At 40.9% G+C, this 23,018-nt stretch overlaps 1 protein-coding gene across 3 annotated transcripts in view; it reads left to right on the top strand.

Annotated features, from left to right (window-relative positions):
• The window catches only part of PARD3B (par-3 family cell polarity regulator beta), a 423,913-nt gene that overhangs the window by 380,022 nt on the left and 20,873 nt on the right, over window positions 1-23,018 (top strand). For all 3 annotated transcript variants that reach the window (XM_054830200.1, XM_054830201.1, XM_054830202.1), the window contains one exon: window positions 13,057-13,136. In XM_054830200.1, coding sequence (XP_054686175.1) covers window positions 13,057-13,136 — 80 coding nt within the window. The remainder of the gene's footprint in view (window positions 1-13,056; window positions 13,137-23,018) is intronic.

The following is a 23,018-nucleotide window of genomic DNA, read 5'->3' on the forward strand; positions in this document are numbered from 1 at the left end:
GCTCTTTTCAACTTTCGACCTCAACTCTGGCTGTTAAAGAACACTTGGAAAAAGGAGCGCTAGCACCTTCTTTCTTGCTTAATACGGGATCTGACTGGAACACTTTCTTCCTATCAAATGTGCTGAGTTTTGAGACGTTCTGCAAAAGTTAGTAATCAATTTCATTTTTGTTTGCATTTGATTTTTTTAGACATTCTTTAATGTTCTTGCCTTGTTGATTGAATTTGTAAGCAGGAATTTCCCAATGCAGAAAGGAGTCTGATAAAATACCAGCACTCTGCAACCTAATCTGAAGGGTTGATTTTGATTAATTTTTTTTTTAGTGCTTTTGAGACACTTGCTGTGCAACTGTATTTATTAGCAATAAGAAAGCAAGAGCAACAGATACTGCTGTTTGTGGTTTTGCTGCCTTTTCCTCATCGAATGGCCTGGCCACTGTGGTAAGTGTCATGTTGCCCAATATTAAGTAGAGCCATTCCAGCTGAACTGTATGTCAGAAGTCCCGTATGATAGGAGATACTGAGTCTTGTGTAATCTAGGTGATATTGGGATGTCTGCCTTCCAAGCAGAAATATAAGTTCCGGCCTTGCTGGCTCCAAGGGGGTCCTGCTCTTCAAGGCAGATGATACGTGAATAACCCAGTGTCCTAGAGTAGCATAGATTTCATAAAGTAGTATATCAAATTCAGTGTGTATGTTGTGAATGCATACAACTGAGCAAGAGGACAAATACTGGTATCTCTTCTAAAATGCAGTCTGGTCACCAATTGTGAGATTTGGGTTTAGTCCATTCATCATTTCTATTTAGGCTGGAAGTAATGATTGTCAAAATTACTATTGCAAATAACGCACCCCTGTGTTAGGAAGACCAGTGCCGCAGGTGACAACAAATAATGGCAGTGCCTGTCAAGGAACATGGACCCTGGGGAGGCATTACACCATCTGGTGTTCCAAGGAAAGTCAGAGTAGTGGATATCTAAGTTATGATATGACTCAAAGGGAGCAAACTGGGGTTCTGAGGAGATCCAAAAGTTTCTTGTATTGCAGTAAGCATGGTTATATCAAATTATATTCTACACTTCCTAACTCCTTCAAGACAAGATAAAAATTTATAATTTGAAATACACACCTGTACCTTCCATCCCTGGTCTGCCATCATCAAAACAAAGTCATTCTGACCATCTAAATTCAATCTTTCCTGTGGAATTATTGTAGGGGAATTTAGCAAAATACTACCTAGTGGTACCCATGAGTGGATCAGTATTAACATTTACATTTGCATTTGAAGCTAATTTTCAAAGTATTTCTCTTAATTTGCTAGGAAGATACCTGTCAAGTTAGCAATTAAACTGTAATTTGGTCACTGAGGTGTTTACACGGATTAATAGATCTCTCTCTTAAGTGTATGCTCCTGGGTTTGAAATAATAGCTATACTGCGTGGTAGCATGACCCCACTTGAGTTTCACACACACATGCACAAAATCAAATTCCATCACATTTTAATGCAAATTTTACCTTTGCAAATGATGGCCTGAAAAGAATGAGTTTCCATGGTAACCTTAGGGAACACATAACCTGTTTATCATAACTTCTCCATGAAGCAAGACAGGGGGTGGGGAACATGCTTTGATGTCAGCTATATTTTTCTGTAGACAGCACTGCTGTAGCACATATAGAGAATTTACCAAAATGCTCCCGAACTGTCCTAAATAAACTTTTTTTCCCCTTTCTTAGACACAGAAGCAGTCATATGGAATAACATAGCAAGGAACTGCAGTAGGCAGGATTCAAAACCATTAACGGACCTTTCAGTTCCTGTCACTAATTTGACAACTAGGTCAACATTTTGAAAGACCAATCACAAATTAATACTTAAAACAGATCTCTTCCATCACTTTCTCCTTGCTTTCCCTCCATTCTTTACATTTGGCCCTCAGGTATCCCTGCTGTCTTTCAAAGGCACTTTAAGTTTTTCTTTTATTGTTCTTCCACTTCACTGCTGAAAGTACTGTTTGAAAAATGCCTTGAAATACCTCTGAACTCCTACATAGTGGAGCTACCACAGAAAAGAATATATTGATTATACTTCACATTCAGTGCTGACTTTCAGAGATGAGGTGGTGGCTTCTGGAGCTGCCATTAGTGAGGAGTGAGTTTGATGGCTGCGAGCATCTGCAAGGTTGTATTTTTCCTGCAGATGCACAGTAACTCCTGGCTAAAGGAAAGTATGTCTGCAACATTTTTTTAAGGTCATTAGGAGTAAGGAACAGATGTTGAGGTTTTTCAGAATGCTGCTTTGAAGTGCCATTTAGGAGTCAACTGACAAGATCGACCCTATAGGCAGTGATTTTTGGGACTGGAACACAGAGGAACCATTGCCCACAGTAACCCATCTGGTATCCATCTGGTACCAGCAAACAACAGACAGTACCAAATCACAGAGAAACTGTACCAACTGCTAAATTGGTATCAGCAAGCAAAGAAGGTCACCACCCAACAGCAGTTGCAAGCAGGAGAAACAATGTCTGTAACATTTACAGACTGGTATCTGAAGATTCGGAGGAACCTGATGCCATAGCATATGGAAAGCAATTCCTCTCTCTAAGCCTGCTTATGCTGATGTTGTTTGCTCAGTATTAATCCAGGTTTGGGATTTTTTTTTTTTTGTTAACCATATTGAATTTGCAGTCTGGAGAGCTTTTGTCATGATGCCATTGAGAGAGTGCCTCTCTTTAGTGGCATCTATGTTTAACAGGATTAAGGTGGATTTAATACCCTGTGCTATAGACTAACCATTCAAATTCTGGGAGTACTGTTCCAGAATGGTGTCAAATCACAATGGAAGGAGTTGAGGTTAACTTTTAACTCCGTGACGATTTACTTTTTGCTGTTTTTCTTTGATGTGAACTATTCTTGGGGAGAGCTGTGGTAGGGGGTTGTTTCCCAATTTTATTGCCATCTCCCTCTTCTTCCCTTTGTTCATTTTCCCCCTTCTTCCTCCTTTTCTTCTCTTGAAGCAGTGTGCTGGTTTGTACAGTAGCTAAGTGTTTAGAATGTAATAATACAACAGTGAGAGATTTACTGCCTCTAGGCGCTACCCCTTCTACTCTTGAGGACCTCCAACAAGGCATGATTTTATAGACAATGAAAGGCTCGCTCTCCCCTGTGAAGCTGCCTGCCTGCAGGAAGCTTTTCACTGTCTATTTCCACTACTTGCTCTGCAATTTAGTTCCATGCCCTGCTATTTCCCCTTTCCCTCACTCTTTCCTTCCCTGACATACACATGCATAAACCCCCCACATACGCATTCAGCAACAACACCAGATGTAGGTAGATACGGCAAAATAGCATTATCTCAATGCATGTGTTAAAAACCTCAACAATACCCCAAACGTTTTCATTTTGCCATCCTCATCATAAATGGAAATATTGATCTGTCCCCTGTTTGCTTTCCAGGTACTGACACTGTCATTTCATTTCCCTTAAAAAGAACACAAGCTCATAGCTGGGCTGCAAAGTGTGGCCATTACGCCCTGGCATTGGTGCCAAGAACTCTGCTGACTTAGCTAGAGAAAGATGCTGAAAGCCCCTGACTTTGAGAGAAAATTCAATTCAATTTACTTCATACAGTGTCTCTCATGAAGTATTTCAAAATGCCTTATATCAGGAGATAACATAATGAGAAAATGCTTTAGAGAACTGGGTATTCAGATAGCAAGACAAAATGATACACAACAATGAACTGGAGTAAAAGAAAAGACGACTGTCATTTAAAAGCAGTAATCATCTGGATAAGTAGTCTTGTAAACTAATTACAGTGAGAAGAGAAGCAAAGAATGCAAGATGGGGAGGAACAAGAAGCAGCTTAGTTTCAAACAGGGTAAGGCAGAGGACTGGTTTCATGGGGGGAGGAATTGTGCACAGTATTGCAGAACAACTACAGGAGATCTGCCTTAGAAGTGTATTCACATGTATGTATTATGTATGCTGTGTATTGCATCACAGGTGTATCTCAGTGACAAGTTTTCTCTCTAGCGGCTGGGAAGAGCTTAATTACATTGGCCTGGTTCGGTGGAAGAGCAATTGAAATGCCCCCCTGTAGCTGGAAAGAATCAACGCTGATGGGTGCCGAGGGTTTTTTTTGTTTGCCGCTTCTAAGTTTTGCTCTCAGCTCAAGGGTCTCTGCCTCTACTCTGAGAATACGTTTGCAAGTGAGGGTGTCACAAATCTGGTGCTCATTAAAGACAATTAAGAGGTAGAATTAACCAAAACATATTATACAACTAATGGAAAAAGAAGCCACCCACAGAGACGGACACAGGCCAGGAAATGATCTCATTTTGCATGGTCACAGGGAACTATAGTCCTCCAGCACCAGGGACTGCGGAGTTAGGGTTCAGAAAGCAGAATATTATCTTTGTGAGGCTGTGCAAAAACACTTTGCAGTTTTGGCTTCACCTCCATCTTTGCTGTTTTCTCTCTACTTAGTGTTGCAAGATACAGCAAATGCAGAGAGCTTGTTTTCTTTCTACTAAGCTAAGGCAATTGCCATGTTTTTAAACTGTTATGGGAACAGCCTGCTTCCCTTTTAAAGTTCCCATCTGTGTTTGTATTTCCCTCAGTCTTTATAGAGAATTTTTCCCTCTCTAAATCTAAACCATTAGTTTCACCTCCTTGAACAAGAGGTAGGGCATTGCTGAGGAGGAAAAGTAAATCCTGAGATAATCAGCCCTGCTTAATTCCAGCATGGAGCACTGTGTTCCTGGTGTTCATTGCATAGGGAGAAGGGACAATGACTGTAAGGATGTACATTTGTGTGTGCATGTGCATATATATGTGTACGTATGTGTATATATGTGGAGAGAGAGACAGACAGACAGAAGGGGAGTGTTTAATTGCCTAGCAATCTGACGGACCAAGTAGTGTTCTGATTGCATACAGCTGATTTTCTAAGTGAAATTTTTCAAAACTACTCACCAGCAAAACCAAGATCATCAGTGACTCTGGAGTGTGTGTCTGTGTTTCTTACAGGGAAGAGGAAGGATGGTTTGATTACTATCTCTTTTTTCCTTTAGAGAAGGATGTTTTTCTCACCCAAGGGAAATGCATTCTAGCAGCATGAACATAACTATTAATCAACACTTAAGCAATAATCAGTGAATGAAAAATGATGACCAGAAACTGAAAATGTACTTGCTTAGCTACTTTGGCGCTTTTCCTTTGAGATCATGCCCTTGCATTTTAACGTGAACAATTCTTATAAAATTAGTGCTGATATATTCCAAAAGGCAGTGATTTAAAAAGCCAGCGCTTATTTTTCTCTTTAAAAAAACCACCCTAACAGTGATTGATACATTAAGTTCTGCATAAGTAATGTTATAAAGCTACCTCAGTAGTCTCTGAGATAGATCCTCAATTGATGTGAACCAGTGATATCTTATGGGGTTACTTCAGAGATGGAGATGCTGAGATCATCACCACTAGAATGCTGTGTTCAAATGTGTGAAGACGTGTTTGGGATACAGAGATACAGATATTTTTCCTGTGTATTTTCACCCGAAAAGGAGATACAGCCACTGAGACATGCAGGTGTATGTCAGCTTTGGGAATGCCTCCAAGAGGAATCAAATGCTATTGAAATTAAAACAAACCACCCTCATCAGTATTTAGCATGCTCTCCTGAATCAGGGCCAAGGTATGTAGTAGCACCCAGCAGAAACCAAGGCTGTGAGACTCTACTAGGAGTGCAGCAGTACCTTCCTTTAGCTCTTCAAGATGCTTTTTGACAAACTTAGTCACAGTTCTAATAGCATCAAGTGGTTTTTGGAATGATCTCAAAACCAGACTCATATAAAATGCTTAAAGTGAGCGTGTGCTTAAAAGAAAAAGGTGGCTCAACATTCCCTGTGACTCAGCCCAGAAAACAGAACTTTTAAGAGTCTATGAGATCGTGACTTGGTGATTGGACTGTGAACAGGCACCTATAGCCATCTGTTGGTTCACCCTCCCAAATGATTTACTCTGTTGACAAAATAAAAAGTTTAAATTAGTTGCCAGACACTACCCAAAACAAACTTTGAAGGCAGAGACCATGGTTTGAGAACCTCTAACAATTACACTCCCAAGATGTCTGTAAAATGGAATGGGAACAGAAACACAAGGTTTCTCAGGACGTGCTGGGAAGACACCGCTTGCTTCCTCAGTCCTGAAAACTGTCCCTTGTGCAAGTTTGTAACAGGGAAGTTGAAAGTGCTTTCTCTCCAGTGCTGGAGGTGGTTTTGAGAGTTCCCATGGAACATCATCTTGCTATTGCAAGCACTTAGCAAAGAAAAGCACCAAGAATAATAATAAAAAAAAAAAGTTGTATTAAAGGTGCTGTCTTATATCCAAACAATGGTAAAGCAGTACTGATGGGCTTGTATAACATTAGACTCTTCTTTGAGGACTGCTTCTGTCATTAAAATCAATGCAACTTAATTAAAGCAAATTATAGATAGATACATCTATAAATAAGATATTAAAGTGCGCTGCTGAATATTATAATTGCTGCATATTTAGCAATCAGCGTGTGTGTTCTGCTTTTGCCAGGAGGGATTTCTTTCAGTGGAATCAATGGAGCTTTATTAAAAACCATCCAAATTAGAGGGAGAAATGATGAGTGTTATAATAACGCAAAATCACTGTTTCAACTTTCATTGCAAAACCAGGAAAGCAAAATACATCCCTCTTTGTGTTTGTAAGGAAAACATCAGGAAATTTCTTTTGAATCATGGACACTGGTAGAATTTTTAATTTTTACCTTTTGATGGAAAACATAGAAAAGCTGGATGGAGGAAAATATGTTTTCTGTGGAAATGCTGGAGGTCTTGGAGGGTGGGATAATTAGGATATCACAGCAGTACGGAATTAAGAAGACCCCTTTGAACAACTTCCTCCATTTCAAATGGAACATCCATTGCACTGCCTTATATAACTCACCTCTGTTTTAACAGCTAAAGAAAGTGTTCGTGAGTCAAACAGTGCTCTTAAATTTCGCTTGCAGTCCCTCGAACCAGGCAGACTGTGGAAATGCAAAAAATAAAATGGGTGAATTTTGGTCTTTCACCTGTATATCAAACATTGAGACCGGGGTGGGGAACAAAGCCACTTTTACCTCTCTCAGTTTTTCTTCAGTTTTCACTTAATTGAAAACAAAAACCAACTGTGTCTCAGCAGAGGGGAGACCTGAAGGTTAAAGGGCAAATTCCGTTATACCACGGCTCTTTTTGGCATGGTGAATCTCAACCCATGTGATTAGAAACGCTCACAGACAAAAGAAGAGCTTTGAGAAGAGAGGTCAAACCAGCATCTGAATCAAGTCCTTTAACAGATGATCACAAGACTATTGAAAAACGTACTAAGCGATGCAGCAGTTCTGTGTGCCATGTTTATACACAGACTTTCAGGCAAAAAGCAGCACTGGGTGGCATTTTCACAGCGCTTGGGTGATGGCTGAGCACATGGCTCACTCTGCAGCCTTCCTGGAACAGCTCCTGGCTTTTAGTGCATGTCGGTCGTATAAAATACAACGGTAGTATCACGCCATTTTTTATGGGGAGAAAACCACAATGCACAAGCTCAAGTGACTTTCCTGAGCGTACACAGTGAATAAATGAAAAAGTTAGGAGTCCCAGGACTCCTATCTTCATAAGCTCTTCCTGATCTCCCATAATTTTAAGTCAGGTATGACTCAAGTGGAGTCAGCAGTGTTTTGCACTGGGTTCACAAACCTGTTGCTAAAATCATCGGCCTAGATGAAGTTATGCTGTTGCTACTTATCTAGTGGGCAGCACACACGCCTCATTTTCTTTCTGATCTTAATGATAATTGAAATGTTTGGAGGAGGCTTATTGTTCAGAAGTGGGGAAAACAAAGGGTTAAAAAGAAAAATTAAAAGCGTCTAAGTGAAAAATGAATAAGCCTGAATGCAACACCCACTGTGTATTATTCCTTTTTAAGAGTGTGAAATTTCTGACTCTGATCTATGGTTTTTCTATAGCTAGTTAAGTAGCTTTAAACAAAATTTTTAACAAACTGATGATCCAAGTTTTCTGTATGTAGCTCTATATAAAATACCTGCAGGAGAGGGAACAGTGATGGCAGCTTTCTGAGACAGCCACCTGGAAAATGGCTCTGCATCGTTCTTTTCCTTATAAGCGGTACCCATGGTCTTGAGTCTTCAGCGTGCTGGCTTCACTCGGGAGGGACCTGGAGCAGGGAGCTCGGGTAGCTCAGGTGGGGATTTGCGAGAGGCGTTAGAGCCCCAGGTGAAAACACGCTGTCCTGCCAAATGTGCCCCACTGCCAGGTGCAAGGAGTTGCTGCTGGCTTCCATTTGCAGCGTGGTAGCTCCCACCTTGAGCTGTGTGCAAATACACAAGAAAAAGTTGATTCTGGCTTTGTGAAGCTTAAACTTTAAAAAAGATTGTTCTGGTTGTTACTGTTCATACCGCAATGGCTGTCCAACCCCAAACACCTTGATCCATATGAAAGGGGCAAGGGAGGCTTTCCTGCTAGCAGCTAGTCTTTTAGCCTTTAACAAATGCTCCAGGAGGAAGGCAGTGTAAGGCAGGTGAGGAGGAATGAAATGCAGCATCTCCCAGGAAAAAACATGGCCTCTTGCACTTTCCTGCGCAGTGTTCAAAGTAGTCTCAAGCTTCAGGATGAGGTAAATCCTTTCTCTGCTCTTAAAGAATTGTTCTCCTGCAGCCCCAGCATTTTCCTGTGGGCAAATCGTAGACTTATTTCAAGATACCTGCCTGCAGGTATACTCTACTTAGGCCTTATAATTTATTTACAAATATTTGAAAGCTTTAAGATATTTGTTTCTGACTTGATCTACAAGTGCATGTTCACATCACCTTTTTTATTTTTTTTTCCTGGGAAGTTTTCCTAGGGAGAATTGGCAGGTTGGAGAGATTTGCTGCTAGCTTATCAATTCCGTGTATTAGAAAACTCCTCAAAGTGCCCTGCAGTTACCACGTTTGCCAGGGACATAGCTTGCACTGACGCCTGCGCAGCTTTTGTTTTCACTTTTTCTTTCCAGTTGTTTTGCCTTTCTGTCTGTTTTGGATCTGCATGTGAAAGGTGAAACTATGAATCTTTCTACAGTGTTCTGTCTTGAAACAAACTTGGATTCCAGTTGTCCAGGGAAGTGGAGGGAGCCCCAGTCTGTGCTCGTTCCTCTCCGCCTTTTGGCCCTTCACCTTGGTCCTGCTGAAGGCTGTGGACTTAGAGAGAGGGGAGCAGCGTGCACTGCCCACATCGCTCTTCGCTCTGCTTTTCCCCCAGCCTGGTTCCACCACTGGGGACGGGCAGGGGTTTAATTAAAGATGCAGAGGTGTCATAGGGGTTTTTCTGAAGTGACACACTTCTATTGCAGAAATCTTGTTTATTAATGGAAATTATTGTTTTTTTAAAAAAAGACTTGAACAACAAAAATATTACTACTTACATAGAAACAATGCCTTTCTGGCACAGGGAAAATCCAGACCATGAGGGTATTGAGCTATATGGATGCAATGTCTTGCCCATTTGTCTGGCACCTTGTCTCCGAGTGTGGCCACTGCTACGAGCTTCAGAGAATTCATTGGGATTCCCAAAGCAGGGGCGATGAGGAGAAATACCTGCTGGTGCAGAGGTTTCTTCCTGCTCTCCCTTTCAGGGAATGGCTGACTCTTCAAGGCTTTACGTCTCCTCAATTTGTCAAAGGCTTTACTGTCTTCTGCTAACCTGATGCTAGTTGTTCTGATTCATATGTGTATCCAGTCTATTAATTTTCCATTCTACAAAGGCCTTGGCCGTACCGATACTTTGCAACAGTTAAGTTTCATGAATTGTTTGTTGTTGTTTTTTGATAAAGATAGCATTTCCTTTCCTCAATTTAAGCATGCTGCTCTTTTAATTGCACTGATGGGATGATGGCTGTTTCTGTGTTTATCTCTACCCCGTTATTTTTGCATATTCATGTTTTGCTTGTTAGTTGAGGCTGCTCTAGACTAAGAGATGATCTTTTCATAATGATGGCTCTTATTTAACATGATGTTGTTAATTTAAACCCTAAAAATACAGGAGCATGTTTCGGATCGTTCTTTCTGTTGTGCATTACCATACATTCGTGAAACGTGTATTTCAACTGCTGTCAGATTCTCTCTTTACTGATTGGGGTGTTGGTCTCAAAAGCTCTTCTAGCCACCTCCAATACGGACTTGGCCAAGTAACGCACCTTCCATCGGCTCCCGTGCCTCGCTGGTCATCTTGTGGTCAGCATCCATTTGGCTTTGATAGGACTTACAGTTTTTAATCCTTTTTTAATTAAGGTTACTGTTTGCTTGCCTAAATATTTTGTGATTATTAACTATGCAGTTAAAACTTCTGCACCTGGACTGAGGGCCAGCTGCACATGTCCCGTTTCTGGGAAGGAGCAGAAGCTGGAATATTTTGATCTTGCTAATTAGTACCTTTCACGCCGATTTTTAGCTTTGCTGTACAAGACAGGAAGGAACCCTTTGCTTTGACTCTCTCTGAAACATAAATAACTTCTACAAAGGAGGTGTTTCCTTTTTCGCAATTTCTCTTTCCATTGGGGTAGTATTTTATTCCAGGCATTGTTTTGCTGGTGGCTGAATGATGATACGTTCTTACTGTCGCGTGGACAGATGGAGAAGGGAAAGGAGGAGAAATGGCTGAGTCTTTAATTAGCCATGCAGAGCCAGAGCATGCTTTTCCAGTGCGTCGGGGGTTTTATATAGGGTGTGAAGACTCAGCCGCTCAATGGATCCAAATTAGCAAAATTGTGTATCCATCGCCGGGGGGTTTCTATGGCAACTGTCTCTCAAATCATATACACAAACAGACCTGGTGGGGGGTATCGCCTTCTATTTGGTCTGTAGGAAACCATTGGAAAACGGGTGGTTTCAGGCTGCAAAAAGGCATTGCAATGTAAATATTTTTTACTTTCTAGTGACTGATAGAAGTTTTGGGATTGCTGCTCAGTGCTGGCACAATTCCAAATCTGCTGGTGTTTTTGCACGTTGGCTGGCTGCTGTTACTCCTGCTAGGTGTGAGAGTGATCACCAGGAAAGTTGCACGAGGTTGCGAATGCACGGAGTTACCAGGTGCCTCCTTCAGCTCATAAACATCCTGCCACTGCGCATAATTAATAGTCTGTCTATGGCCACGGAGGTAGACTGCATACTATGTGGCTTTTGTGTGGAGTGAACCAAATTATACATTCATTTCTTTTCCCCTCATTCTTTTTCATAAAACAGCAGAAATCTGGAGGCTCTTCTCTCACTGGCATACCTGGTGAATTAAGGGAAATTATCAACCTGATCAAATTAGCAGTGCAAGAACAGCCAAAGTGTCTGTGACTCTCAGCCTAAGTGACTCTATCTTTAGAAATTCTCTCTACATGTTACTTTTTCTGGTGGAAAAAATGAATGAATGATCCATTAACCTTCTGCCCTCTTTTTGAAATGTAGGGCAATTATTGTTATTTTTTGCTTGTCCAAAGTCAGGCACTGCTAAAGCATGGGTCATTTCAAATCAGAGGTGGTTATTTCTTATGGCTGTCAGTTCCGTGCGGACTCCTTTCTGTGTTGAGTCAGATAAAGGGGAGTTAGCAAGAGGCCTGCGCTAAATAATTTTTTTCACTTACGAGTATCTTGGATGTTCAGTGAGTGGCAAGGTGCATAACAGTATTTGTTTAGAATAATTCCTAAGCTTGCCTAGTAGTGCCAAGGGATAGTGCCTCTCTTTGCATTGGATTTGGCTTAGGTAGTGGGTCCACAAGAAATTGTACGCAGACATGCTATGTAAAGGTAGATGAGACTTACTACACCTGAGTGCACAACCTTTCCCATTGTAGAAGCTTATACATCGCTTCAATGAAAATGGTGTATCGTGCATAAATTACAGGACTGACAGAAATGTACTTTAACCTGTAGAATGTGAAAAACATGTTAATTTTTGTTTGTTTTCTCTTTTTATAATCAGGCATTTGCCGAAAGCTTGGTGTGATTTATTCTTCTCTTTTTAATGAATTGTTAAAAATGTTTGAAAAGGCATTAAATCTTCCTTTCTGCTATTAATCTGTAAAAAGGGAAGGGGATTTTAAATGGCCTCTTAGTATATTGCTTTATAAAACTGCTGATTCTAGCAGTGCCGGAATAGGAATACATACTAATGTAGGAAACACTGAAGGCAGGCAGAGCCTCCTGCATTTATGGAGGAAAAGACTAATAGCTCCATTTTAACAGGGCTCTTAACACTTTGGGCCATCAGCAGGCATTGAGTGAGTGAAATTGGGAGAGCTCCTGTGTGCTAAAAGCATTGAAGTTCACCATTTTGTACCCCAGTTGAAGCCTTCCTGATAGAACTGCGCTCTCCGGCCAGCTCCGGTTGCCATCTTGAAAACAAACCAAGTAGTGAGCTGGCATTTTGACTGAGTGCACTAATGCTTCACTTTTGAAATGGCACCAGAGCATGATAAATGCACTTAACTCCCAGCTGGATGCTTAGCTTTGCAGTGGCATTAGGGAAAGTTTCTGGATTTGTGTTAAGAATGAAAGCAAAGCCTGTTTATATCATGTTTTATACTTGAACAAAACACACAAGTGGAGAAAGCAAACTTGGTACTAAGATGCTAGCTTTGGTTCAAGTAGTTGTGCCACTGGGATCAGAAGGGGTGTGCTTAATTAGATTACGTCCTTATGTTACTGAATTCTAGGAGGAAGACCAGCCAGAAAAGGAGAGAGAGCATTCCAACTAGCACGCAGGCGAGGAAAAGGCTCTGAAGATTGTACCTGTTCTAAACAGTTCTTTGATACGGAAGCCTTTCTTGTTAGCAGCGATAAGATTATGTATGGGATTTGGAGCTTCTTTGAGCCCCTGCCTTTCTTTTGTTGATTTTGGCATGTTGCAGCATCATGTGTTCTCTGCTTATCGTTTTGAGATGCATTGTTAGTAGCTGGGCTGCATAATTGATCTTCATCTCTAATTACTGTCCTCTCCACAGGTGCCTGGAAAAGGTCCAGATGGGAGCTCATACAATCTCCACTACGAGGGGATGGAAAGGCAGTATGCATCCCTACCCAGGTACAGCACCGACCCTCGCACACACCCCCTCTGATTCACCCTCCCTCCGATGGGTAGCAAAATCAGCCCACAGCTGATGTCCGGCTCCAACATGAGAGATTATTTTGCAGTTCTGTCTTGTTCACCTTTTGCTGCTGATTTAGTGCCATCTTTATAACTATACTATTAATTTGGACTTTTGAATTATTTTTTTTTAAAAAAAAAAGGGTTTCTCACTGAACATGTCAGCAAGAGTCATGATCCGCAGGTAGAGAACATGACATTGAGGAAGCGGGTTCTGCAAGAGTTATAATAGGTCGTAGCAGGGCATAAATGAGTGAGTTTATAGTGATATAATCCTAGCTGGCATTGACAGAGTACCGCTGTGGAAAGCCTCTGCTACAGCAGCCACAGCTGCTGAAGTCCCGCTGTTGCTGCAAAGACCGTCTGACTAGCAGTCCTGTTCCAGTGGAACATCTCTGTGCTTTAACTGAACATTGTGGAAATGAGTGTGAATTCTCTGAGGGCTTTTTTTAATTTTTAATCCTTATCAACTCAATGAAGAATAATTCTAGTCTGAAACCAGTGGGGCATAACAAAAAGGAAGCATTTCAGAGATTTCAGTCCCATTTCTATGGGAGTTCTAATAGCAGAGTGTAAGATTTAGCAAGTCAGAAAGGGGAGTGAGAAGGATGCTAGAAGAGATAGTGGGAAGCATGGGAGGAAAGCAAAAATAGAAAAATATTCCCCCTTTAGAATTAGAGGGCTGGGAAAGACCTTAGAGGGGTTGCCCAGTCCACTTCTTGGACGTACAAGCAAGGTAAATTGTAAAGGCAATGCAAAAATAGCTATTTACAAGCAAGAAGAGATTCTTCGTTGCGAAGTAGAGCTAGCATTTAGGAAATCAGTGAATAGTTTCTTTTTGCTTCTTTTTCTTTTTCCACTGAGCTATTTACATTCAAAGATGTCACTGGAGAGATTGATTGATAAATACGTAATGTCGTGTCCAATTCCAGTTGAAAATACAAAGAATATCTTACTTTTGGAAACCAATATGTAAAGGCTGTCTCACAAGACATTGTTGGATGTTTGTAGGCATTTTTAATGTACATGGTTTCTAAACCAAAGGGATGTGTCTGTAGTTAAGTTACTGCCTTCAAACGATATTTGTGTCAGCCACTGTTTTGGAAATTCGTCCTGTGCACTAACTGGCTTTTCTAAGAGAAGCCTGCTTTCCAGCAGTGTGTCCTGTATGTATTTCCTGACCGACTGTGGATATTCTTACTCTCCTGGGTAAATAGCCATCTTTTTGTTGTACTCCAACACTCCTGTCTCCTGTCATGTTTTTAGCAGTGATTTTTGCAGGTTAGTTAGGTGTAGTTTAATTATGCAGACTCTTTTTTATCTATTTTAAACTTCAATTTTGTTGAGTACTTACTTGTGAATTACAAGAATAAATTAGCAATTGGTGCCCAGCGTAATTCTCTACAGCAATTTTCATATTCCTGTATCATGTCTCCTTTTATACATTTTCCCCTCAAGTTAATCAACCTTATTTTTTCAATCTTTATAAAATGGAAATTTCCCAGAGAAGTAACTTCCATCACCCAGAATTCTTTTCATTTCATGGGTATTCCTTTCAAGCGAGGATGACCAGAAGTGAGCAGTGCAGTTGCAGATGTGCCCTTGCTTTATGCAGCAGTGTTCTCTGTATTCCTTCTATCCCGTTCCTTTTCAAACCCGCTGCATCCTCGGCACATCCCCTCGGTGTCTGCACTGCTTGCCTCTGCACCCTGCGTTTTTGTGGTGGTGGTTGTTGGGTTTTTTTAAAGTAGGTCTGTCTGAATCAGATCATGAAGCTCACAGCGTTTTTCCCAAAACTTCCATTTAACTTGCTGGAAACATGACTCTCCAGCTCTTCTGACAGGCTTGAGTATTTGGCTGGCTGGGACTTGCCATTTAGGAAGTCATCCAAACATTCAATAAGCTTTTGAAGATCGGTGTGAGGAGTGTCATTTCTCTCCGTGCCTAAGAAGATTATGCTGGAGAGCAAGGGATTGTGTGTTCCTGACCCGAACGCTGGCACTGCCGCACACAGGCCACACCACTGCCGTGGCCCCAGAGGGTTTCTTTCCCCCCTGGCAGGAGCAGAGCTTTGGGACAGGGCACCCTTGGGTGTGCCTGCAGCCCCGCAATCGGCTGCTGCCTTTTGTACTTCACTATTGTAAGTTTTGCAGTTTCATGTTACTGCAGTAATTAAGCCCTGGCAGTCACAAATGACTAGATTGCTGGAGTGAAGTCTAAATCCAAAAGAAGGGGATGCAGTCTCATTGCCAGCCACTAATGGAAATGAGTGATTTCTTTTGTTCTCGTGGCTGACTGCCCAGGAGTATAGAGGAATACAGGTAAAAACCACTCATTTGCCAACCTATTCTCAGTGGAGGATCCATGACTACTACTGTAATGGGCAGCATTATTAAAAAAAAAAAAAACCAAGAGAAAGAAATAGGAAGGTAGAAAGAAATACAGAGGTAGTATTTCCTCCGAGAGCAGCTTTCTTCTCACCAGCATTCTGGTATTAGTCCGTGGTTTCCTGCCCTCATCTTGTCCCTGTCCTCACCTTGGTCAAACCACTGAGCTGCATTTGGTACGGACGTGGCACGTAATTGTCTGCATGCTTAGCCGTTTAAGTCCAGTTTAATAAGAGATACTTAAAGAGGCTTCAGATGAGGGTTGTAGATGCTGGGAAACAGATTCTTATTGCAATACCGCATTGAGTCCAGGAGGATACGGCCTTTGCCTGCCGCTCTGGTGTGGCACAACACAAGGAAGGAGAGGAAAGCGCTCGGACTGCAGCCAGTTTCACTGGATGAGGGGAGAGGAGGGGATCTGTGCCATGCCAAGAGTAGCTGGGACCTACACAGGGAAACTGTTCTGCTTACCTGGAAGCCAGCAGGAGTCATGCCAGTGTGTGTGGGCATGGACAAATTGAGAGCTTTGGTTTTCTTCCCCACTGGGCAAGAAGGAGGAATGATCGCCTGCCAAATAGCTTTATGAATGTCGGGCACCCCTAAGGCACTACCCCACTCCCATGCAAAGGCACCCATCCTGCATCCTGCGCAAAGGGGAAGTCAGATTGCCCGCAGCATCCCAACATGCCTGCTGCTGGGTTGTAAAAATCTAAGCTTTGAAACATCATTGCTGCGTTGCCCTTTTGTTTTGTATTTTTCTGGCTTTCTCTGAAGCTGCTAATTTAAGCCTAGATATTATGGGCCAAATTCAGGTGATATAAGTCTGTATTAATCTGTATTTGAAGAATTCAGCTGTGTCAAGTGTGCTTGCCTTTTCAGTAGATGCAGCGGCAAATCCAGTGTCCCATTCTCACTGAGCTCAGTGATGCCCTTTTTGCCTTTGAGTGGAGGATCTGTTCCTGTGTAAGGTTACATTTTTAATTAAAAGCTGAAAGGAGGAGGCAGCAGCCTTAGGAGGAGGCAGCAGCCTTAGGAGGAAGGCTTTGTATGTGACTGGCTTAATGAGTGGCCAGCTCAGTTACGTAGTTTAGTTTCTAGGTAAAATAATGCCAGTCTGTAGACTTAGTTTTGAAATGTCTACAGAGGCAAACGTCTGATTTAGATGATAAGTGGCTGTGGCAGGAGAGTTGCAGGTCTTCATCTCACGCTGCATTGTGCTGCTCTGTCTGCAGAAAAGCAGCAAAGTGGGAAAGACAGAATGGAAGGCTTTGCAAGAGAGATACAGTTCTTTGCACTCAATACTTACGTGTTGCCCTGGGGCTACGGCTAAGTAGTGCTGAGTAGTAGTATTAAGTAAAGTTAAATCCTCCTGCTTAGGAAAAGAATGGCTTGATTTTTATACCTCTTAGCCTCTTCTTTTGGGAAGAGGAGCAGGGCAAGGGTGTGGGAGCCAGAAAAACGTGTATTTTCTAAACTATTTTTAATGCCTGTTTTCTTGGTGTAATCCAAAATACTTTCCTGATGGAGCTATGGAACAGATATGAAGCTGAAGCTGCTCAGTTTGTTCATAGTTTTATTTTTGAGCTTGCTTTTATGGAAGTCTGTCTTAATGTAAATCAGAGTCTTGCCAACAGCAGCCTTGTTTGGAGAAATCTCATGTTCAAGGACACGTGCTTTTCTGTGTTGATGGAAAAGCTGGCTGTGACCAAAAGCAGACTGTCAGACACTGAGACGGGACCCTGGTGACATGATGAGCGTAGATCACAAAGCTCAGCCATCTTCCTGGTAAGAAATGCTGATTCCAAAGGAAAGCTAATACTCCAGACTTTCTCTGGAATCCTGGTGGTATTGAAAAACATGTATTTTTGTCAAGAAAAGGAGCAGGGCTGGAAAAGCAGTAAGAGTATTAGAAAATAACTGCTAGCATGGAAAAATGAGTTTGGGCTGTGTAGATGCGTTCAGCTGTATTGCTATGGCTGGGAGGAGGCCACTGAGCAAACTGGTAATTGGCTCACAAGGAATATCTGTCTTAAATATAACATACATCTTAAAACTGGGAAACTTGTAAACGTATGAAGGAACTAGCCTTGCAGTACAGTGGCAGAACGTAGTCTTGCAGTGCTGGAAGCTTCCCTTCAGATTGGCCATGCAACTTGCGCTTCTTAAGGCAGTAGTTAAAAGCAACACATCCTCCATTTCTAGGTATGAAGCCAGAAGGGACAATTTTGATCACCTTGCCTCCAAGACCTTCTACATTTCTGCCTCAAACTAAATTTCAATGTTGATCCATCGCGTTACTTTTATAAATGTATTTACAAAAACATCTAATCTAGAATTAAAATGTCACATTGTGGAGAATTCATTACATTCTTCAGAAGTTAATTATTTTTCTGTTTAAAAAGATTATACCTTTTTTTTCCCTGAGTCTGAAATTACCCAATTTCTAGATAATATGGTAAATATTTTTTCTGCTAGATTTTAAGAGCTAGGCATGCAAAATGCCTCCCCTTCAGTATTTCTGTGCAGTGATTGTTTATGTTATCTTTTAACCTCCCTTTCAATAAATTAAATAGATTGAGCACTTAGGTCTTACACTATAGAGCATGAAAACAGCATTGACTCAAGGGGCCGGAGTCCCCATGCAGTCAGTTTGAGGCAGCCTCTAAAGTTGAGTCAAAAACATTTCCAAAAGCGAAGTTTCTGTAACACCTATGTCATGAAGAGATAAGGTTCCTCAAACGGAAGGAACAGATTACTTAGCAAGTTTCCTTAGCTATTTCTTGCACTTGAGTGTTCTTGCCTTTATTTTACTAACCGATTTTATTTCAAAATGTAGGACTTCTGCAATTTAATTGAATCCCAAAAATGTCATCAGAAAGTGACTTGACACAAATCACAAGAAAAAGTTAATTGTCTATTAAATAAGAGTCATCATTCACCATTGTCTAGCAGAATCTGAAATTAATATACTGACATTACTTAAATATGTATATAGTGTATTCTCCTGGTTAACAAAAAGAAATCACAATTTTAGTGCAGACTATAATTAGCTGCAAATCAACTTGTCAGAGCATTCCCGACCTATGGGAATTGACTAACCAAGGAGCACAGATGAAAATGCAAGGTTTAAAATCAATTATTTAAATCAAAATTCCCTGCTTGTTGGTTTAAATCACAATTAATTTTTTTGCTTTAAATCACATTGATTAAACTTATTCCATTCCACTTTGTAAAAAATCTGCCCCCTTTCTCAGTTTGTATCCTCGGTTTACATTCCTCCTTGACATCCGACAGTCTGTTACACAGCACTGACCCAGCAGTGCAGTCGTGGTTAGAGCCATCAGCTGAGGGATGTGATGTCCTGGTTGTTTTTTGATGTTGACCCGTCTGCACTGGCAAGTGCCATGGGGTGGCACAGTGGTTCTCCGTAACGGTGACAGTGTTGCTCTGTCCCATAATACTTCTGCTGTTCTGCCAAGGTATCTGCCAGGGACGTTCTTGGTGCTCAGCTTCTTCTTCTAACAGTCTGCCTCTCAGTTTTCCGCTGTTCCTCTCTTCAGTTGACTTTGTTACGTGGCTCTACTGAATTTGCTTTTGCTTTTTTTTTTCCTTTTTTTTCTTTTTCATTTTTTTAGCCCATAATTGTGCTTTATAGCAGGCAGAGGGTGGCAATGGTGATGCAAACTGCAGGTATCACAGGGAATGCCATTGCTGCCTTGTAGCACTGTTTAAATTGGAGCATCGTTCACCTGGTTAAAAAGAGCACCTGCACATAGATTTTTGTAAATGGTGGGAGGGGGTGGGGGGGTTGTCAAAACTTTAGTGGCAGTGAAATAATTTATTGACCCAGCCCAGAATCACCAAACTCATAGTCTGTCAGTGAAACCATGTTCCTGGACATATATTACACAGTTACAAAGCAAACCTATTAACTTTCAGTGCATAATATAATACTCAATATTTTTAGTAATGTTCAGATTTTCCCTCCAAAGTCATGGAAAACAGTGAAGGGCAAGGCAATAGGAAAATATTTTATAGTTCTGAGTAGCTGAAAAAAGTCTGTATCTCCCCCACTTCTCATATTGATTAAAATTAAGAGAAGAGGGTCAAGAAAAAGATTTCAGAACCAATTGTGAGTTGTCTTTTTTAATTTTCAATGTAAATCATATTTTTTTTAATATTCCCCTGACATAACTGCAAAACTAAGAAGACTTGGTAATCTGGAGTCTTAAATAGGATTAGGACTAAGTAGGGCACAAAAATGAATGGCCCACCTAATTTCATCATCCTAGTAATGAAAAATATAAATAATATTCAAACAGTGTATTCTACGTTGTACTTGATTATTAACTTTTGCTTCTGTTTTAATCATCTAAAGTAATATCAGTAACTCAGATTTTTTTTTAAGATTTTTATCTTGACAGCTGTACTTTCATTGAAAAATGCAGCAAAATCTTATCTGTCTGTATCTTCCAATGTGGTGATCTCATTATAAATGAAATATGTGTATGGTTTTAGTTGGGTTATAAGTCCTGGCAGATGAATTTAGAATCAGTTTTAATGGAAATACTGGTCCTACTCAAGGATCTCCAAGATATGTTGCAATAAAACAGCCAAGATGAAATACAGGCAGGAAAAAAAAAATCATTCTTACATGCTAGAGCACAAGCTTGGGAACCAAGCTGATGTGCTCATTAAAAGATTAGCTTAAATCCAATACCACACAATTCAAGGTTTGCTTAACTAACTATACTTAACTCTGCAAGATAATAAAACTGATTGCTGTGGAAACTGCCCAGGGTCTCTGAAATGTCAGACAAGTCATCACATTTCAAAAAGGACAGAGTCCAAATCCATAGTGGGACACCGGACTTGTGATCCATACATGTGCAGGAGAAAGCTGGAAGCGCTCTGCTGCAACTTGCTCTGCTTTATCTCTGTTTCAGTTACTCTGCTGCAGTGTGCCATGGTACTAATATTACCTCAGTGTCGTTTGTAAAGTCTGAAGGCTTTTCTTGTGCGTGGTGTCAAAACGCATTTGTCCAAAAACGTGCAGAGCTCATAAATAACCTGTGTGTACCTTCTGTGGGGAGAGTCTCAGCCATGAAAAGCAGAGCAGGTAGGAAAGGGTCGGTGTGCTGCAGACATTTCAAAAAATGGTCTTGTGTCTTTCTCTAAGACTTGGCTGAAAGGAGGAAAGAAAACTGTAAACAGGATCACAATTACAGAAATCTCTACGGTGAATTCAAAAGGAAGGAGATTTAGTTGTAAAACGTACCTCCAGCTTTCTAATAAAATAGAAATATCACTTCAAATGAACAGGATGCCTCTTTCCAAGCCAAATTAAGTCTCAGTACTGAAAAAGTATACTTTAGAAAGTCAGAAAGGTCAAGGTTCATGACATCAAATCATGGATTGTGGCTGGCAGGCCACCTCTGTAATTTCCATGGGAATAACTAAAGAAAATTGAGCAAAGAAAATGTCTGCAACAACTGGGACGTAGCTTGAAAAACCCACTAAAAGCCAGATGTCCCAGAAGAATACTTTGGAAGTGTAGAAGGAGGCAGACAGGGATGGGTTTTGTCAATTTTTCTAATAAGTCAGTTAACTCTTCATAGCAAACAGCCAGTTAATGCGCTATGGAATAGTTTAAAAGTCAATTAATATTTTGAAACTCAACAGCCAGCCTTTTTGCAAGAAGATACTAGCTGAAGTAAATAAAACTAATTTCAAGTGTCACATTTACAAAAAAGCATGGATCTGGTATGGATTTTAGTGTATAACCAGGCATAAGGACCTCCCACTCAAACTAAGGGCACCAAATTCAGCTTAAAAATACAGGAGATGGAAGTAAATATTGCTGTTGAACAAAAGGGCTCAAATTAATGTTATAAAATTTAATGAAGTCATGGAGACATTGCCTCAGAGAAGCAAGCTGTATTAGCTGTGCCTCCAGTGAGTAAAAGAACAAAACAAGTGTTAGGGAACAAAATATTAATGAAAGAAAGAAGTGTCAGTACAAAATGGTTAGGTTGAGAGGAAGGATCTGTGGAAAAAAGATAAGTGAATGCAAATTAAAAAGAAGAAGATCAAATTAAAAAACAAAAGCATATATCCCATAGAGTGCATCAACAGAGTGATGTGCTGAGTGAAACCTAGGGAATGAGATGTGTGCTACAAAATGCAAATACATCCGTGGCATTGTTGAGATGGATACTGAAAGTGCTCAGGAGACCAACAGGCTGGGAAGCTGCTGCTTTATAGGTACAGATGTTTGGAATAAAAGCATTGCTGCTTATGTTGGGTTATAATTCAGAACTGCTCAAAAAGTGTGGACTCTAGGCTGCAAAGATGAGGAAATAAGTTTTTCCTTCTGTGAGAAAGTGCACTGTAAAATAAGACACCTCCACCCCAGTTCTTGGCTTTGGCTTTGGTCTGGAGGTGTGGTTGTCAGTGAACGTGCTTTAAGAACAGCTAACAATGGAGAAATGTAGGAAGCCAACAGCATCAGGTGTAAATATATATGATTTTTGAGGATGTTGGACCAGGACTTTTTGAGTGAACTTCCTGCAGCTCTCACAGCGTTGTGTAGGAACCTCCTGTATGTTCTATCACGGCTCAGCTAGGTTCCTGTAAGCAAACAGCAGCTTTGCGATGGCACCCATCGCTCAAAGGCAGACTGCAGTTACTTCTCCACTTCTCCATAATCCAGCCAATTCCTTTGTCTCCATCCAATCTTTGCCAAGCAGGCTCAGGGGAAAAAACAGGAAAGATGTTAAAAAGAACAAGGAAGTTGCACTGTCACGACAGCAAGTTTCAAGTTTCTAATAGCGAGCCATTTAAAGCAAGTCAGTTATAGATATTCTTATGTACATGTTTAGGAAAGAGGAAAGGAGATTATGATGATAAAGTAGGAAAGTGACTTGTATGTGGACAGTCTTAATTACATGCCGCAAGGTAATGACAGGCTGCGAAATGTTAAGAACTCAAATATAGTTCTGGGTTCTTTTACAAACACACAGGGGACAGAGTCGTGAGCACTCTGCGTGCCACCCACTGAGAACGCAGAAACGGGGTGGGGGAGATGCGAGCCACAGAGAAACACGAGGGCAGTGCTTTAAGCAGACCTGCAGTTGTTCGTTATCCTCGGTGAAACCTTGCCTTGTGAGGAGAGAGCTTTTATATAAACCGGTGATTAAAGGAAGGAGGTATCTAATTTGGGATTAAGAGAATCACTGAAGAATTTAATAGTAAAAACAGTTGTTAGAGCAGCTGTTTCAACACAGCTCATACAATTGGCAGCCAAACTGCTTCCATTTCATAAGTAGGTGACACATTTAATTTCTCTGCACAGAAGTCTCTTAAAAAAAATATCAAGAGAATATTCTAAATTCTAGAGGTTTTTGTCTGGCTTTCTTTGCCCATATATTCA

This window comes from Grus americana, chromosome 6 (genome assembly GCF_028858705.1).
Source record: "Grus americana isolate bGruAme1 chromosome 6, bGruAme1.mat, whole genome shotgun sequence".
NCBI lineage: Eukaryota > Metazoa > Chordata > Aves > Gruiformes > Gruidae > Grus > Grus americana.